Source organism: Hetaerina americana, unplaced genomic scaffold (assembly GCF_022747635.1).
Source record: "Hetaerina americana unplaced genomic scaffold, ioHetAmer1.1.p SCAF_5, whole genome shotgun sequence".
Taxonomy (NCBI): domain Eukaryota; kingdom Metazoa; phylum Arthropoda; class Insecta; order Odonata; family Calopterygidae; genus Hetaerina; species Hetaerina americana.
This window is the reverse complement of record NW_027287095.1, coordinates 79606016-79625546: the sequence shown is the minus strand read 5'-3', so window position 1 is coordinate 79625546 and position 19531 is coordinate 79606016. Positions and strand designations below refer to the sequence as shown.

The 19531-nt window shown below is 34.6% G+C and overlaps 1 protein-coding gene across 1 annotated transcript in view; it reads right to left on the bottom strand.

The window, feature by feature from the left end:
- LOC139694306 (sex-lethal homolog) overlaps window positions 1-19531 on the bottom strand; it is a 29284-nt gene that overhangs the window by 6315 nt on the left and 3438 nt on the right. Inside the window, exons 3-5 of the mRNA XM_071592785.1 lie at window positions 15276-15451; window positions 15085-15198; window positions 8462-8622 (exon numbers count right to left, since the gene is read on the bottom strand). Coding sequence (XP_071448886.1) covers window positions 8462-8622; window positions 15085-15198; window positions 15276-15451 — 451 coding nt within the window. The remainder of the gene's footprint in view (window positions 1-8461; window positions 8623-15084; window positions 15199-15275; window positions 15452-19531) is intronic.

The following is a 19531-nucleotide window of genomic DNA, read 5'->3' as shown; positions in this document are numbered from 1 at the left end:
CAAAAGCTACAACCTACAACCATTTTCAAACACTTAATTCTAAACAGATATATATTCTGTTTGTATGCTTTTGAAAGAATATATTTTTACTTCAAATTTGGTTATTGACTTTTTGCGCGAATGCCTTTAACATAATAAGAAATTGTCCACAAGAAACTAATTCCTCAAGCCTCCAAAGTGAACACTCACATGGGTAGTCTGAAAATTTTCTTACCGAACAATTGATTGATACACTTTTTCCAGCAATGGTCTAACTTTTTTAATCCTTCCAAATAGTAGTTGACGTCTTCTCCATCAAATAGGCATTTATGAATGCGATAACCCCCTCATTCGATGAAAATTTCTGCCCTCCAAGTGAAACTTGAAGGTAAGAAACAAGAAAAACACACTGGAGGGCCAAATTTGGTGAATGCAGGGAGTGATCTAACAATTCAAAGTACAATACAAGAATTTTAGCCACCACGACTGCTAAGGTGTAAGCAGGTGCATTGTCCTGATGAAAAATCACTTTTTTCTTCTTCAAATTAATCCTTTTTTTTTTGCAATTTTTGCCTTCAGCTTGTCAAGTAGGTGCATAATACTTCACCATTAATGTTACTACCTTGATCAAAAAGTTCCCGGAATAACCACCGTGTGGCGCTCCCATCGTTCCGATTTGAGTTCTGTTTTTTTTGTTAAATTGGTACATCTGTTGTTGATATTCCCTTTAAATCTTAGTGTCATAACTTGACATTTGCAAAAGTTACGTAGCCAAGAGTACATCTATCTCTGTGTGTGTTGGCGATTTTTTACAATTTCAGAAATGGATTTAAATTTGCAACAACGAACTTGTATTAAATTTTGCGTAAAAAACGGATTTAGTGGCGCACGGACGTTGGAAATGTTGGAAAAGTGTTTCGGCAACGATTCTCTAAAAAAAACGGTCGTTTACCAGTGGCACGAGCGGTTCAGAAGTGGTCGTGAGTCAATCGAAGATGATGAACGCAGTGGCAGACCATCGACATCGAAAGTCGGTGAAAAAATTGATAAAGTAAAAGAAATGTTGGTCAATAACCGCAAATTAACCATCAGAGAAATAGCGGAGGACTTGAACATTGCCTATGGATCCGCCCAAGACATTGTGGTTAATGATTTGGGTTTCCGTCGTGTAGCAGCAAAGTTGGTGCCGAAATACCTCAATTTCATGCAAAAAAGAGACCGTGTTGACGTCGCAAAAGACATGATTTGCGAGGCTGAATCCGATCCCACATTCATCAAAAGGATCATTACTGGAGACGAGACGTGGGTTTATGAGTACGACACGCAATCCAGACATCAGGCAAGTGAATGGCGTTCACCAAATGAGCCGAGACCAAAAAAACCACGTCGTTTTCAGTCAAAAAAGAAGGCAATGCTGACGGTTTTCATGGATTACAACGGTGTAGTGCATCATGAATTTTTGCCAGAAGGCCAGACAGTAAACAAAGAGTATTATTTGGGCGTTATGAGACGTTTGCGTGAAGCAATTCGCCGAAAGAGACCAGAAATGTGGGCAGAAAACTCGTGGATTTTGCACCATGATAATGCACCGTCGCACAGTGCTATCATTATTCGTAATTTTTTGACGAAAAATGCAACAAATACCATCCAACAGCCACCGAATTCACCTGATTTGGCTCCCTGTGACTTCTTTCTGTTCAATCGAGTTAAAAAACCATTACGGGGAACGCGTTTTAGCAGCCGAGAGGAAGTAATGGAAAAATCGCAGGAAGCACTGATGGACATACCGAAAACCGAATATAAAAAATGTTTCGAGGATTGGATCAAGCGCTGGCATAAGTGTGTTGCAGTCGATGGGGATTACTTTGAAGGGGACAATATAGATTTAGATGAATAAACTTGTATTTTTAATTTTCTGAATAAATTCCGGGAAATTTTTGATCAAGGTAGTATAGCTTATTTTGCAGTTCACTGTTTTGACTGTTTTTTCATCTCAGGAGTGAAGCAGCGGATCCAAGTTTCATCTACAGTAAGGAATCGATGCAAAAAAATGGACTGACTTTGCTTAAACTGCTTCAACAGAGCCTTAGAAATGTTCATTCGAATGCATTTTTAGTCCAAAGTGAGCAAATGTAGCACCCAATGCACAAGTAGCTCATGCATGTGTTATTTGTCCATACACATACTTTTGATATAACTATAGCCTCTACAATCTCTCTAACCTTAGTTTGATGGTCATCCAGTACTATTCAGTGAACTTTTTCAATGTTATTAGCAGTTTTCAGAGTTTTAGGCCACCCCGAACACTCATCATCAACCAAGCTGGTAATCTATTTAAATTCAGCAGCCCAAATTTTCATCGTCATAAATGACGATGCAGAGTTCCCGTACACAGTATCGCCTTGTACTCGCCTTTTATTTGTGAGGGCATATTGAATATCAAAGTCAAACATTTAATCAATTCAAACGATTGTCAAGCAAGAACTGAATCTCCAAAATAGCTGAAATTTTAATGAGAACCTTTCAATACATGTACAAATACATTCCCCAACTTTTGTTGAAGAGCGCTGCTATCTTCAGTTCATGTTGAGATAGGAAAGTTTTCAGATCACCCATACAATGTGCCAAATAACTAGCGAACACCTGCCCTCGTTATGAAAATTACAATAGTAGTCTTCTGGAGAAGAAAATGGAGGCATGCTATTTGCCCTATAAATATTTAATTAATAATTTTTAAAAGCAGCATATTTTTCCTAATATATGCTGTTCATCACTACTTACAGTAGACTTATGCTGAATGTAAAGTTCCCTTTGAATAAAAGAATTTTTCTTTTTTCTCTCCGCTAAAAGTCATTTTTGTGGCTTTGGTTTATGCCATTCATAATGATTTAAGCATTAGAAATTATTTTTAACGAAATGATTTGACAAAACTACTCACAACACAAGACTGAGTTATGGGTAATGATGGCATTTTTTGTGAAAAATAGAGCATATCTTAAAAGGAGAAACCATAATACAAGAATGTTAACAAATAGATGAATTTAAGATACATTTCTAAATGTAAAACGGAACTGACCAGGGAAATGAGCAATTTGAATCAATGATGAAACATGACACCAAGAATACACTATTACTTTATTAGATATTCTGCCAGAGCTTATCTGTTGGTAACTTATCACATCTGTGCAGTATTAATTGCCGAAACAATTAGGTTCATTCCATTTGATATTTAAGCAGAACTAAGTAAGGTCTTCACAAAAATTAATATGACCTCCCAACCTTCCCTCTTTACCTTACAACTATGCATCAAACAAAATATTTTCATGGAAATATGTTAAGCAAGTCCACATTTTTAATTTGGATGTATTGTGACTTTTGGTCCTTACAATACTGACAGTGTAATTTCAATACAGATTTTAATAGTGAAACTTTGAACCAAACCAAATACTGTGTTGACCCTCTTAAAAGGTGCCCCAAGTGCTAATCACAGTGCTTTAACCGGTGGACAATTAGGTGCATTAACATCCCTACCTCTGTATTCAGATGGTTAGCACTTTTCTTTGCTGGCTTTTGTGAAACAAGTTATACAGCATGCTCATTGAAATAAGCTGCCTCTGGAAGAATATAATTTGCTAACATTTCCATCATAGTTTCAATTCCCTCAATACATGAAAAAGTATCATTGATTTGGCACGGTGGTCTTGGATTTTACATTTTCACTACTTGTTAAATGAGCATGCAAAGAGTAAATATGTTAATAATTAACTTATTTTATGATAACATTTCATTTTTTCTTATTTTTAAGACTAATTAAATCAATTTAGATTTGAGTCCTTATAAAAGCATCAAATTATTCGTGAACTTTTTTGTAAAATTAAAATTTTTTCCCAACCTGAGAAAAAATTACAAAAAATTGTAATTTTCAAAATATTTTTGTATTTTATCACTGAATTACATGCATATTCACCTAACCTTAACTTTTTCCGCAAATAATGAATTATAAAAATCGAATAACCTCTAAATACATAATTGATTATGACTAATAATTTTTAAGTTCCCTCAATTGCAATCAAACCATGATCCAATTGCATGACAAACATTGGTCCAATATTCATGTAAACTACTGTGAACTTAATATAATATACCCTGCAAGTATCAATTTTATTTCAGCAGCATAAATATAGTTTTATAGTTCTTGAATCTGCCGCCATTTAAACTTACATGTTAAAATAAAAATAGTAGTTTGTTTTCACAGATAATATATCTTGCATTTTTTCTTCCTCTATAAATTTATCTGACCTTTCCCATTGGGTTGTATACCCCAGGGGTCCTGAAAAACCACTCCTGGCTAATCACCAGGTGTCTCAAGGGTTGAATCACCAGAGTTATCAAAGGACATGGAAAGGTGGGACTTGAACCCATTATTTTTGGGTTAACAGGTAAGCGTACAGGTTGTTATTATATTATTGTATTACCCATCTGAGTAACCTGCACACCACCATTCTTAATAATCTACTTTTAAGGCACAAAATTTTAAGGTAAAAATAGAGAAAATTAAAACCTAAAATAATAGCATTAATGAATTTGTTTGATCATTTAAAATTTGCACTAATTGAGTAGTTTCAGGCATGATGCGGTGGAATTTGAACTTAATAAGAAAAGATGGTTATAATTTTCCACTAGATAAGTTTAATAGCCATGACCTGAAGATGATGAAATACATTGAAACATGAAATGAAAAAATGAGAAACTATAAATGCTTGCTAAGCCTGTGGAAATATTAACATTGGAAATTTTAATCAAGTTAAATGCTTTCTTTACGACAGCGAGGATGGTGTTTGCTTTTCAATCACCATTCCACCATCTCGTGCTTTTCGCTATTCGTAAAAGCATACCTGAAATGGTCTCAGGAAGATCTGGTACCCGAAAAATCACATAGCTAGGGTGTAGCTGCATGTGCCCAGAGTGCCTTGCCCAGGAATCAAACCCGGGCCCCTCCAATGCTCTACCCCCTGGACTACCGCAACCCACAATGTTCCAATGTTGATGTTTATGTTTCAATATAAGTACTGGCAATATTCACAGTGTCCACCTCGAATGATTAAATTTATGCAAAAAATTTGAAGAGTGCAAAAGGTCCCCCATCATGACATGCATGCCCCCATTTCCTGGCATTGGTGAAAGGTCCATAGAGACCGTTCGGCAAGCATTAACTGCTAACAAAGATAATAAGGGAGATAGATTCTAGTAAAGATAGATAAAAATACTCATTCTTTCCCCGAACAATCAGAAATCATAATAATAAGAAACCGAAGTCACTCCAGAAATATTAAAAACACTGAATTTTCAAGTCTGAACAAAATTAAAAATTGCAAAAATATTAGGTATATTTGTAGGTGCATGTGTATGTTAGTTGGTAATTTGTGTGCTTGCATGTGTGTGGGGTTTAAGTGTTCTTGCATCAATGTATGCCATGTTTCGTTTGTGGATAGTATAAATTTGTGGCTTTTAAATGCGTTTCTTTTTCTTTCTTAAGTACAGGTGGTATCCTAACACCCCCTGCCACATGCCCTGCGGCGGCTAGTGGAGTATTGAGTAGATGTAGATACTGGGTGGTGCTATTAGACTTATTCAGAGGAAAATTGTTACTATCTTTTCTTATTACCTCTATTTGATTATAGGATTATCAAAATATTTTAACTGAAGATAATTGCTTCAGTGCAACAATTTCAGGGTGCAAAAATCATTCGCCTTGACTGGGATTTAAACCTGGATCCCTCAGTGTCCGACCGAGTGCTTCAGCCATTTAAGCTATCGAGGCGTCTGCTTAAACTCTGAAATTTTGGAGCTTTAAACAAACAAGATGCTGTGATGAAATACCGTACAAACATGTCACAGGCATTCATGGTCGTGCGCGATGTGCCACAGACCACAAGGTTAAAGCAAACTTTAAACACCTAGGCTGTTTTTACCTTTGACAAATTCCAAGAAATTGCTTTAGGCAAAATTATCAACATAACACCAAATATCCCATTAAGGCATCTAGTGTTGATAAATCAGAAATAACTTTCAGGATAAATGTTTTCAAATAAGCAGTAAAGAATATTTAATCGGTACTTGTAAAGACAATATATAGACTGTTTGCCAATTAAACTACATGTTAAATAGATCTGACCAGAAATTATGCAGTTTAATTTCCCATAAAGAAAACACTATTCAGATTTAGTTAATATACAAAATTTTAGCACAGCTCTAAAGAACTCAAGAATGAGCATCTAATTGATAAATATACTTTAGTAAAAATATAAATGGCATTACTGTGATTTTTAGAAGCATCAGTTTAAGGAATACAGCGAAACCCAAAATATGAGTTGCCACTTAATGCATGGCTATGATAAATTTATCCTCATTATACACATCCCAAAATGTATTTATTTATACCCTTTAATTAATGAGTCCATTTTGGTGACCCAGTTTCTAGTTGTACATGAATGAAATGTTTGATAATTCTATTAGAACAATTCGCAAACCCTGCTTAAATATTAAGAGCAGCTGACAGCAGAAAAAATCTAGAGCTGACTAAATATTTCTTAGAAAAATTGGCTTGTGCATGTCAAAAATGAAACTCATTGAGCAAAATTATTAATCATATGACCATAAAGACTTATACCGATTTGGCTCTGTTCCAATATACATAAAACCTATTAATCAGCTTTTTAATAGTTAGCACAATAATTGTTAGCCCTCATACACTCTTAGCACATGTATAATTAACATTTTAATACAATTTGAAATGCTAATAACACATATGCTCATATACAGGTAGGTTTCATGAAAAAGTGAGGATTTTGGCAACTGTTTGAATACATTCCTTGGCCTAGCTGCACATCATAACCTAACCTTGAAAGAATTGCCTTCATCAACAAGATACATTTACATCTAAGAGCCTGACTGCAAGGTTAATAAAAATAGCATTATGTTAATTTAAAACTTAAAGAAACAGGAATTCAAAACTTCATAATTATAAATATATGTATATTGGAGATGATTCTATTTGTTGCAACAGCCTCATCCTCCTGTCAATGATTTGGTCATTTCCATCAATGCAGAGTAATATTTACACATCATATAAAAATTATTCCGAATCATATATATTTATAATAATAATTATAAAACCCTCTGAGAACCCAAAGTTCCAATTTCCTCTTCCACTTTCAATGGAAATATTTCCCTCCATTCCTTAGTTTTTAAATGTTGACAACATCTGCCCAATTCCCACGTATTTATGAATTATATTACTTCATAACAAAGAAATAGAAGCCCCTAATACCAATTTCAAATTTTGTATAAATTGGTATATCATTCATCTTTAGCATCAACATTTAAAATAACACACAGTGTAATAATTTACAAGGGATAAGACTAAGACATATATGATGGAAGCAGCTGAAATAAAAAACTTACTTGAAAGCTAGAAGAGGCAGTAACATTTTTGTTTAGAATGCCATCATTACCACAGGAATTCCAATGCCTTCGAAACCACATATTAAGAGGACCCTCCATCACTATTTGATGAGTATTTCAAATTCTGTCTTAATTTTAACAGTATATTAAGGCCATCAATTCTTACAGCCAAAATCAATCACAGTTTGAAGGTAATTTTTTCCCTCTCTACAATTTTTCTTCTTGTTTATTTCCTTCCCTTCCCATTCAATACATAAGAAAGAATATACATATATTGGGGATTTCACTGTAATACTAAGGTTTTGCTAGAGTGAGGAGAAAAACCAACTTCTTTTATTCTTTACAGTGTGAGGGGAAAAACCAACTTATTGTGATTGCTAGTCTACGTTAAAAATACCCATGGAAAATTTTTAAGAGAAATAGTTTAAACATTCAATTTTTATTATCATAACAGCTTTACAAGTACTAAATACTAGTCATTAAATCCTACTGCTATAAAATGTAAAAGAAATGAACTGATTATGAAGGCAGAACAGTTTTAACAACATGGTTTTTCAAAGATTTAAAAAATTTCCTTGTGACCCCACAAATTGCTTCTAAATAAGTCTTCTTAAAAATGTACATACTGGATCCTACAGTCACATGAGTTAATTTAAAAAATTTTTAATAAAAATATTGGGTGTGCCATGAAAAAATTGGAACTAAATAAGATATCATTGTTGAAAATCAGAGGCCTGTGCATTTATCTTAAATATTAACCACATTCATTACATTTCCAAAATAAAGTACATAATATTTACACATATAAACAACAAGGACAGAAGTTCACATTCATAATAAAAATTTTAATATTGAAATGGCAAACACAATAATGAATGCTGCATTAGAGAAAAACTATTTATCTGGCTACAATACAATTATAACACCACCACTCAAATAGTTATCACTCTTTGAAAACCCATTACTGTTAATAAAAATTACTGCCTTACATAATTCAATGAAGTTAAGAATAACTGACCTCGACTTTGATTATAGCCAGCTTGCCAGCCAGCGTAATATGCTGCCTTCTGTTTGCCATGCTCCTCTGCAATTTTTACACTAAGTGGCTCGGTGCCATTTTCAGGGATAACTCCATTTAAGCCCCTAATAGCATCTTGGGCCTCTTCTCTTCTGTCATACCTTTAAGTGAAATAATTATAATTATTGAGAAATAAATCTCAATAAGAATATTGAAATATCAGATATTTACATCCCATATTATATCAGCCCCAAAAAGTTCCTTACAAGCAAACCCTTCTATGATGAGAATTAAATATATAATTTTATTAAATAATTCCTTATCTCCTTCATAGCAGATAGGTATTAAAAACTCAGTAAAGTAATGGAAACAGTCATACACAGTTCCATCTTGCATACGTACAATTTAGAAAAGTTGCTCCTATAGCAAGGGGTGACTTAAAAGGCATTGATACACAGCAATGGAAAGTGTGCTTTAAGAGAAGCAAAGACGTGGAAACTAACTAAGGAGTGGTTGAACTAAAAAAATAATGAAGAGCCTAGTCATGTGCTTTTAAGACTCAGAGCATATGCATAAGAACTTACTTTACACTTGACTACATACCAATTGAATATAAATATTATTACAGTATACTATGCATAATGTTGTACAAATTGAGAAAAGATGCAAGCTTGACTGCAAAATGAAATTCATTTGCAGTCATTTTTAGGTGAAGAAATCTAAAGCTTTCCAAGTTAAGTATTTGTTCCTTTCAAACATGATTAATAATTTGGAGTTGGTGCCTTTTGGAACATTAAAATTTTAAGTGAGATATCACCCATTACAGGTCTAACATGATTCAACTCACATAACTGCTTTTTGCTGCTTCAATTCAAGACAAATTGTACGTGCAATAACATTTAAACACTCCCAAAATATAAAGAGAGTATTGGTTGAGATATACACAGAACGAAAAAATTAATTTCTAATTATCGTGAATCATTAAAAACATGTTTGCATTTTATGCTTTAAAATGAGTGTCCTTCATCCAATGCGCAAGAAATTCCTCAAGCTTTCTAGGGAATATTTTCAGCTTCCCAGGGTGTTTCACCTTCCCAAACTTAAGTTGGCTTTAACCTCGTGTACAGTGGCACCTCGCGCACGACTACGAATGCATGTGACATTGTATGTACGGTATTTCGTCACAACATCTAGTTCCTTTAAAAGCCCCAAAATTTCAGAGTTTAAGAGGACGCCTTGGTAGCTTAAGTGGCTAAAGCACTCGACCGGATATTGAGGGATCTGGGTTCGAGTCCCAGTCAAGGCGAATGATTTTTACACTCTGAAATTGTTGCATTGAAATGCACATTAGCGGATGACTCCGTTAAAGTTACTGTTGCAGCATCTCCCGCAGTTTCTTTGGAATTTCCCAAACTAGTTTATGCTTTGATAAATATTAGCCATGTGCTAATAATTATTGACAGTAGGTTTCAGAAATGGTGATCTTATTTCGAAACTGGGCCTACTCCATAATACCCTGCAATATTGGACACACACAATATCTGCTTTAAGCCAAAAGGATATGTGAATACATGAAGATTAGTAGGTAAGTACACCATCAAGAAAAAAAATTCTCCTATAACAGCAAGCTATTGACAGCAGACCCTCCCTTAGAGGAACATGGTTTTTCTGGGATAATAAACTGAGACTTAAAAAGTAGTGATGTACCTTTTCACCAACTACAAAAGGAATCTCAACAAGGGTGAGGGCAGTATCATTTGTTTATTTAAAATTTATTATTATCACACAACAGAAAGCCTCAAAATCACTCAAAAACAAAGGATATTGAACAACAATTATACAGCCTACACGACTAGAAAGCCGAGGAAGAAAATGAAATTTTTTCTCTAAATATGAACACAAACTATTCAAACAAATATTTTGAAGAACAAAATGTTCAGGCCATTATTTTCATGACACACTGCCTCAATAACCCTTTGCAATATCAATGCAGTCTCTCCCAAAGAAGTGTCAGGTAGGGTAAGGGCTCTGAAGAAGAAAGAGACTTATACTTGTGTGTGCCAATTAATACTATCTCTGGAACAATGCTCAGAATTAAAAGTGTAGAACTTACTTAGGTAACCTATCAATTTTCCAGAACAACATGATAAAATTCCTTGAAAGCTCCCTCAGTGTTCCAGAGGAGCAAAACTTCACTAGCTTTCCACGTTGGGGGAAACACTTTTTTATATTTTTAATCAAATAAGGAAACTTGAATTTAAATTTCTAGGAGCTTTGAGCATGGGTGTCTCACCTTCATAGTAGGAAGGGAGCCTTTTTATTTGATTGCACTAACACTGTTAACACAGAGTAAATTCATTCAAAATTAAAAATTTTGGGTTATCCTCATTTCCCTGCAGCATTGTAGTCAGCATCATCTGACACGAGGAGACCTTGAAGAACCTGACTGCCATGCCGGTGAAACTTTCAGGCTAAAAAATGGATACACTTGGAAGAGATTGCAGATGATTTAAATCTACGGAGAATTATTTTTGTGGAAGTTTTCATTCAATTATATGCTAACATGTAATTTAGATTTATATCACATTAGAGAAGCTTAACCTCTAGATAGGTCATCCCAAATGACCTCTAGCAGATGAAGTGGTGATGAATAGAGTAGTACAACACAAGATTCTTCTACTGAGCGTAAGAATATTTAGAACTGTTAATGACCATTTACACTGCATCATTTGGAGATTATAAATGCTAAGATTCCGAGAAAGCGCATTATTAATTATTTGTATATAGTTTAGTATATTTGGAACTGCTTATGACCATTTACTCTGCATCATTTGGAAATAACAAATGCTAAGATTCTGAGAAAGCGCATTATTAATTAACTATACATAGTTTAGTATTATTTAGCTATTAACTTAAAAGAGTTAAATTGTGAGAAAATGCAAAACCCAAAGATATATTTCAAACAAAAAAATGACTTGGCTTGGAAAATCTTAAGATATTGTACCTATTAGAACTAAAAAATATCTGCTCTATACTTTTAATGGTATGTTGTGGAAAGGTGAGCAGTACATACAAATGAATGCAAGAACATTTGTGAACAATTTTTTCAGGTCAAAGGGCATCCTGACTTAGATTTGTAATTAAAAGTTGACAGAAGATGAGTAACAAAGACACTGCCGTGAAACAAAGATCCCATGACATGTTTTTAGAACAAAGTATTGAACAAAGCTGCCATTGATACAAATAGACTCTCAACCAGAATGTCAAACAAGAGCTTATTTTGCAAAACTACAAAATAATTGGAATGACGATGCCCCTGAAAAATGATTCAAATAAGGCGTACTTCTTGTTAAACCATGTGAAGAAGACAGAATATTAATATTTATGCTTTGAATGCGTCTTGCGTGTAGAAACATCTGATAGACTGTATGTAAACAAGTTGGAATTAGGAAGTCAGCTGCTGTAAAATGATGCATTAATACCAAATGCACTCACATTGTTTCCACTACCCTTCACATGTAACAGGTTTTAATCGTCAATACCAGTGTAACAATAAGAAGGCGCATTCTTAAAAATTTCATTGAATTCTAAATTATTTGGTTCAAGAAAAGTGGTTACTGAAAATCATTCAATATGTAATTGTACTTTCATTATTTAATCTTCCTATTTGGTATTCTGGTTTGTCTTTTTAGTCACCACAACATGAGGAGGCAAGGTATTAAGGTAACTTACATAAACACTAATAAGAATCAAGAGCTAGATTATAAGTGGCAAAATTTCTAATTTCCAACTTAATAATGAATCTTATGCAAAATTTTTAGGTATTGGAAAATCAATTTCCTGAAATATAGGCAACCTGGGGTCATACCTTTTCATTATTTGTTACACATGCAACATTTGATAATTATCTTTATAACCAATGTTCACCAGATTGAATGTTCACAAGCCAAAACAAATCTGCATTGTGTTTGCAAATATTGTCCAGACTTGAACTATAGCAGAACAATAAGAAGCTAAGGGAGTTAGTCAAATTCTTCATAATACAGCAAAATACATGTAACAGCGTTAGCTGAATGTGCAACGCATATGAGGCATAGCATTATTGATTTTACTCCAATATTGCATCAGTGGCAGTCATTACAAGTTTAAAAAATGTTCAGTTTGCCAATGCCAACAATGGAGGTAAAATATGATTACACATTTGAAGATCTGCTGCCCTCCCTGAACCCACACCAGCAGCTGATGCCTAAATAAGATAAAGGAGGCTTATGAGAGCCTGTTGACTCCACAGATTTGAGGAAATTGAAAATGTTTAAAGAGGGGAGATAATTCCAAAGGAAGGTAGAACTACAGTCACTGATCTCACAGAAGTAAACATTAACATCACTGCTACCATTGTGGACCTAGATCATCAAAAAATGTTTAAAACCATTGTCAGAAACATTAAAAATTGCATTGGATGCCACCTAAATGATTGCAACATAAAAACTGTTTGAGAGGTACTTTTGCCAAGTGCATTCCAAGACTTTTCATGCTCAAATAACAGAGCATTTATGTGGAGATTCCTTTGAAAGTTTTGGAACAGGAAGGTGGAAATTTTTAAAAATTTTATCCATTTAATTGAAACTTATGATACATTATTTTGATCCTGAGAGCAAATGGCAAATCTCGAGGGGAAATCTCAGCACTGTTAACACCAAAAAAACATGGAAAGTTATGGTCATATCATTTTTTAATATTCAGAAAATGATGTATTAGCATGCAGTAGTGCACAAAACGGTAAATGAAGCATAATATAGGGATATAATGAACATTCTCTAAGGCATATTATTTTCAAAAGGCCACATTTCAAAGTAACCTGATAGGTGCTACATCATGGACATTGCATGATCTCAAACTTCAATCGATAAACACGTAAAAAAATCAATGTGAAGGATGTTCCTTATCCTCCTTATATTCCACACCTAGTCTCAAATGATTTTTTTCTGTTCCCCAGTGAGAAGAAATACTATTGAAAACATTTTTCATCATCAGAAACAAGTGCACAAGTGTTTCAAGTTGCAATGGTTGCTGCTGATGCAAAAACTGGAGTCAAATCACTAAATTCATATAAAAGACAATTAAATGGTCACCCAAGTAGTTGTGTGAAAAAAATTTGATGGTCCCTCCTTGCTGAACACCATATTTCCTTTTCAACCCAGAAGTTCAAGAACCCTTTGTGCCTATGTCTCCTTAAGCCATTAAATTAAGTCTGTCACGCAGATTCCTGTGCATCCACAGCTGCTCATAGTCAGAGCCAGAAACATTCTTGTTTTGTTAAATATTTTTTAACTACAGGAAAAAACATTACTGCTTCTGCTTATACTGTAGTTGTATTAATAACCTCTTACAAAATGAAGCCCTGAACATAATCTAATGGATTACGACTTTATGCTCATTATGGTAACTCTGAACTATAAAATTACATCTTTAAATTTGAATATGAAATTAGGTATATTCAACAAATCTGTCAAATTGGTTCATTTTAGATTATCCAAGTCGGAAAAAAACCACGGGGTTTTCCACCAAAGATTTTTATGCACACACACATTATCTCAAAAAATTTGTTATGCATCTCAAAAATTTCAAAAATTACCTTTCATCTTTTTACTTGCCTATACACGACACCAGTACCACAAATATCAGGAAACTCTGTCTGCAACTAAATCTGCATTCATAAAAGATATTCTAAAACATGCATCACGCAGTACCATAACAATGTATCAATACATTTTTTACATTGATCTTTTAGTTTTGAAACTTCAAAAACATAAAGATTATACGTTAAACTTTGTCATATCATGGAAAAAATATAAATCATAAACGTAGCTTCTAATAAGGCGATAGTTAATGTGAAGGCATTTGAATCTTTTATCTATTGTAACCGTTGATAGCTTTTTATCCATTTGCCAAAACTATTTGAACAAAAATACAGAACCAAAGTTAGGAACTCAACCAGCAACAGAATCAAAAGAAGAGGAATATCCTCATCAGTAGTCAATGGAACCCACATAACTAGTTCATAATAACTTAAAATATACTATGACTTAAAAATACTGCATTTTTTTCGCTCAAAGTCTGCATACTTGACATCACCTGTTTTTAATGAATATGCCATTATGGATGACGATATTAATAGAAACAGGCATCCTGGAAACAAGTTTAATTCTGAAAAAAAAGTTCTATAAAAAGAGCTGATATCTTTTGTGATGCTATTCCAAACAAGTTATGGCCACCTCAGTGATCATTTGCATAGAATTTCAAAATTCTATTCTTAGCAATAAAGGAAAATAAGCAGCACATACAAGTTACAAGTGAATAATTAGCTTCTCACAACACCAGGTGCAATAAAAAGGTGAACCATATGATGACATTAAAATGTTTTTTTTAATTTACAAACAGAAATACCATAAAAAAATCATTTTTAGGATCAAATATCAAAATATTACATTAATACTGCTTACCATTCTACAAGCTTAAAAGTTTTCCAAGCCTTCACTTCAAGCACTTCCTTTAATGGAATCCAGATTAAAATATTTGTGAAAAGCCAAATAAATGCTGAAAAGCTTTCTAATTCTATTTACCTCACAAATGCTACACCTCTTGGCAAGCTGGTTACCTTGTCTTTCAACAGATTTTTTTGAACTATATTGCCAAATTTTCCAAACAATAATTCAAGCTGCTCTTCAGTAATATCTCTGTAAATTTAAGATGAAATAATTAAGTTTCAAATAAATGTGTAAAATGGTAAGATTGCACAAGGAAAATACTATACCTAGGAAGATTTGTAACATAAAGATTCGTTTCTTTTATTTCCTCTCCTGATGGTCTAGCATACGACACTTTCAACCTTTTATTTTGTACTTGTAGACCATTAAGGGTTCCAATTGCTCTGGCTGCATCCTCTGGTTTTTGGTAGTTAACAAAACCAAAACCATAGCTATATCCAGTCTAAAAGAAAACAGAAAAATTATGTCCTCATCTTTCCGAACAATGTATTTTATTATAAAAAAAGCAACAAACATGGCCGCTTGCATTTCAAATTATGCTACTACTTGAACTGATGCAAACATAATAACATTTCACATAACTTTTAATGCATTTTTATAGACACTTTATTCCAGATGTATGGCAAGGAACACCACCCAAGCTTTAATCTTGAGATCCACCATCAATTTTCTGTTTTTATTTTGCTCTAATTAAACAATACATAGTTGTGCTATTTAGTTCTCAAAGTGCTTTTTCAAAGCCTGCTCACTTCCCCTCCTCTCACCCATAAAACTCAAAGAAAATTTCAGTCTTAGATGACCAAAAGAAATTCATATAAAAAAGACAAGAATTCAAAGTTACATTGACAGTAAAACAACCAAATAAGTGTGGAGTGAAAATTTTGAGCAGGCTTATTTTTTTCATTCTAATGTTTGCAGATTACAAAAATGCATGTACACCTAGTTCAGAGATGATGACAATTTGACATCAACACATTAAAAGTGATTTTTGAAAAATTCAAAATATTCTTTACAAATATTTTATTTCAGGCATTTATTTGAGAAATTAATGCATTTTGTACAAAATAAATTTGATTTCAATTTGGTACATACAATTTACAATGGTACAAACACTATCGCTTACATCTGCATAGTATCAAGTACAAAGGAATATAAGTTACACAAAAATCAGAGCAGAATTACCACGTAAACCAAGGAGGTTGAGAAAAGGAGGCAGGTTGGGAGGTGGTGACGAAAATTGGCTGGTAGTTAGTTCATAGGAGAAACAACTGCCAATTGAGGACATTCACAACATTAGGGATAAGTGGGTCATCTGGCAGAGGTAGGATTTTCAGGGAATAGGGGAAGGGTAAAGAGGAAGTCATCTCCAGCATTAGCTTCATGGGAGGTACCAATGGATCCACATTTTAATATCCCCATCTAATAGACTGGAAACCCTACATTCAGTGCTCTCCATATAAAGCCCCAAGTAGGGATCGGGATACCAATGAATAGTTCTGCTACTAGTAGGATTCAATCCCAGGCCCCTACGGTAGGAAGCCAGTGTGCAAGCCACCATGCCAAGCCACCCAATGCCTCCTTATGATGGTGGAAACGTTAAAGGACAGGAATGGACTCAATACTTCATTCTCTATAATAATATGGGGTTAAGAATGATGGCATAAACAAGGGCGGCATAGAGGGGCTTCACTCCACTTGGAAAAAGAACCAAGTGGAGAGTAGAAAAGAAGAGACAATTTGTCAAGTTAAAATCTTATTATTTTTCTTTCAGTTTGAAGATGTCATGTGCACAGCCTTGCTTTACCATATTAGGTATTGAAAAAATTGTTGCAGTGCCTTTTTATTGCAACAATTGATGCTTAGAAAAATTGAATTGGCCTGCTAGTGAATGAATGAAGGAGCAAAGGTGTTCTTGGCCCTAATGTCAGGAACAAACACAAGTGATAATACTGTTTTGATTCAACTGGTGTGTGCCATTGCATCAGCCTCACTCTTAGACTCTGTGAGTGCTATCTGAGTCAAAGCGGTAGGTGAATGCTGGTACACCTGATAGTATTGACAAGTGAGTAAGACAGATTTGGGGAAGTAAAAATGTATGAAAATATATTATTTCATATTGCTTTTTTTACAATGGTATAAGATACGTCATACGAAAGCAAAAAATGTACACAAACATTTTGAGAAATGGTTAAAGTAAAATTACAGCTTGTCCTGCCTCGACAAAAAATATCATTTAGGCCATAAAAGCAACTCTTTAATAAAAAAGATTTTAACCTAGATTCAAACATTTGATATGAGTTGGTATCTTTTGTGCCTGATGATAAATGATTATAAATTTTAATGCCAAATTAACCATTCCAGATAAAAAACTCTTCAGGGGAAAAAAAGTTCCAGGATTTCCTTTAGGACTAATGAAACTGCACAGTTTTACATCCATACCTCCTCCTATCACCAGCCACCCTTCCTACCAGGGATTTGGATCAATTATGGATTAATATACTTCCTCTTGAAGAAAACATCTTGGGGAAAACACCTTGGAGTGCTCCCCTTGCCACCCTTTTCCATCCTCCTCTGATGAGATATTCCCCAATGAAAACCCCCTCTCCATCGTCTTGCCTTTCTTTGTCCCTCCTTCCACTGGGGGGTGGGATGGAATAAATTAATGTGGGTATGGCATGAAAAGCTCATGAGCCATATGGTAATGTGGCTTCATAACCTCACAAAGTGGGCAAATGGGGGTGATTTTTTCCCCTCTACCCTCTGCTAACTCCCCCCATACCCTTCCTATCCCATCATTGGTGGGATGGATTGCATGGGAGAGTATACAGCAATTGATACTTTGCCACTCACTTGTTCCATGGGGCTTCGGGATTGCTTTCTTCGTATTCTACTACTCGTATTCATCCTGCAATTTTCCCTCCCCCACCTCTGCCCAGCTTGCAGTCTTCCCTGATAGGATATAACCTCCTTCCATCCTCATCCCTACACCTCCCTAGCTGCAAAACCGCTAACCCCCACATTATTGGGGAAAGAACAGTTTTTAAGAAAATAATAAACCTTAGGATTTTATTAGAAATAAATCTTTTGAGGAATCCCTAAAGAGATGACCATTTTTGTAATAATGTGCTTATTTTTTAAGGTAATCTACCGGTTAAGGTAGGTTTTTGGATGGACACAACTACCAAACAAACATTTTATTACTCCCAACAAAACACAAAATCCATCATCCTACTCTATATCAGGTCCCTCTTCACCTCAGAGTACTTTCTTCTTCCTCCCTTCATCCCCTTCAACATCCCAATCCTGTTCCTTCCCTTTCCTTGTTTGCCTAACATTCTCCCCTCTATTACAGTCTTCAACATCCCACTGCCGGTCAATACCCACTTCATCCACTTTTCCTGCCTCCATACGATTTCTCCCAGCAAACCCCTCTCTTCGCCCACCATACCAAGTACTTCCTCGTTTGTTTTCTTCTCTGTCCATTTTACCTTCTCCATTCTTCTCCACACCCACATTTCAAAAGCCTCCAGTCTACGTCTATCCTCCTGCTTCAATGACCACGTTTCCGCTCCGTACATAGCTACGCTCCATATCAAAGTTTTTACGAGTCTTTTTTTAATATTCTTACTCAACGTCCCCGTCATTAACTCCCTCCTCCTTGTGAAAGCTTCTTTGCCTAGCGCAATTCTTCTCCTTACGTCCCTACTACTTTGACCGTGTTGGTCCAAAACACTACCGAGATACGTAAACTGTTCTACCTGCTCTAGTTTTTGCCCTCCTATTTTAATGTTAAGCTTAGCCTTTTTCTTTCTAGAAAATCGCATAACCTTTGTTTTATTAATATTGATTCTCATCCCATACCTGTCGCACTGAATTTCCAATTCACGTAGCAATGCTTGCAGCCCCTTGGCTGACTGACAAACTAAAGCTTGGTCATCAGCAAACCTAACTGATTTTACCAATTCCCCGCCCACTTTCATTCCTACCTCCAGGTCTTCCCATGCCTCTTTGATCATTTCAATAAAACTGTTTCTGTATCACTTAATGGAAAATCTTCATATTGAAATTGAATATGAACAACTTGGCTTTGCCACATAGAACATCTTTTATAGACATTATTTTATTTATAAAAAGAAATTCTACGAGGAAAAGCCAAGTTGTGCATATTCAATTTCAATTTTTATGATTAAATAAACTAAGTAACCACTATTCTGGGCACAGCTAATTTTGTTTCACGTTTTTAGTGATTAGTAAACTGATTATATTAGATTAGCTTAGATTTTGGCCAAAATCAACCACCGAAAGGTGGCAATTTAAGCATTTTTTAATGTTACTCTATGGTGCAGCCACAAAAAAAACCTGTAAAAAACAGCACATGCGAATAGTAACTTTATTAAAAGGAACTGATTTCCATAGAGCACATATTTCTCATAAAAAGATGAAATAAGTGTCATTAGAGTAAGGTCCGAACCATTATACAGAGAAATGATTGATTTTTCTAAATGTTCGTTCACTAATTGTC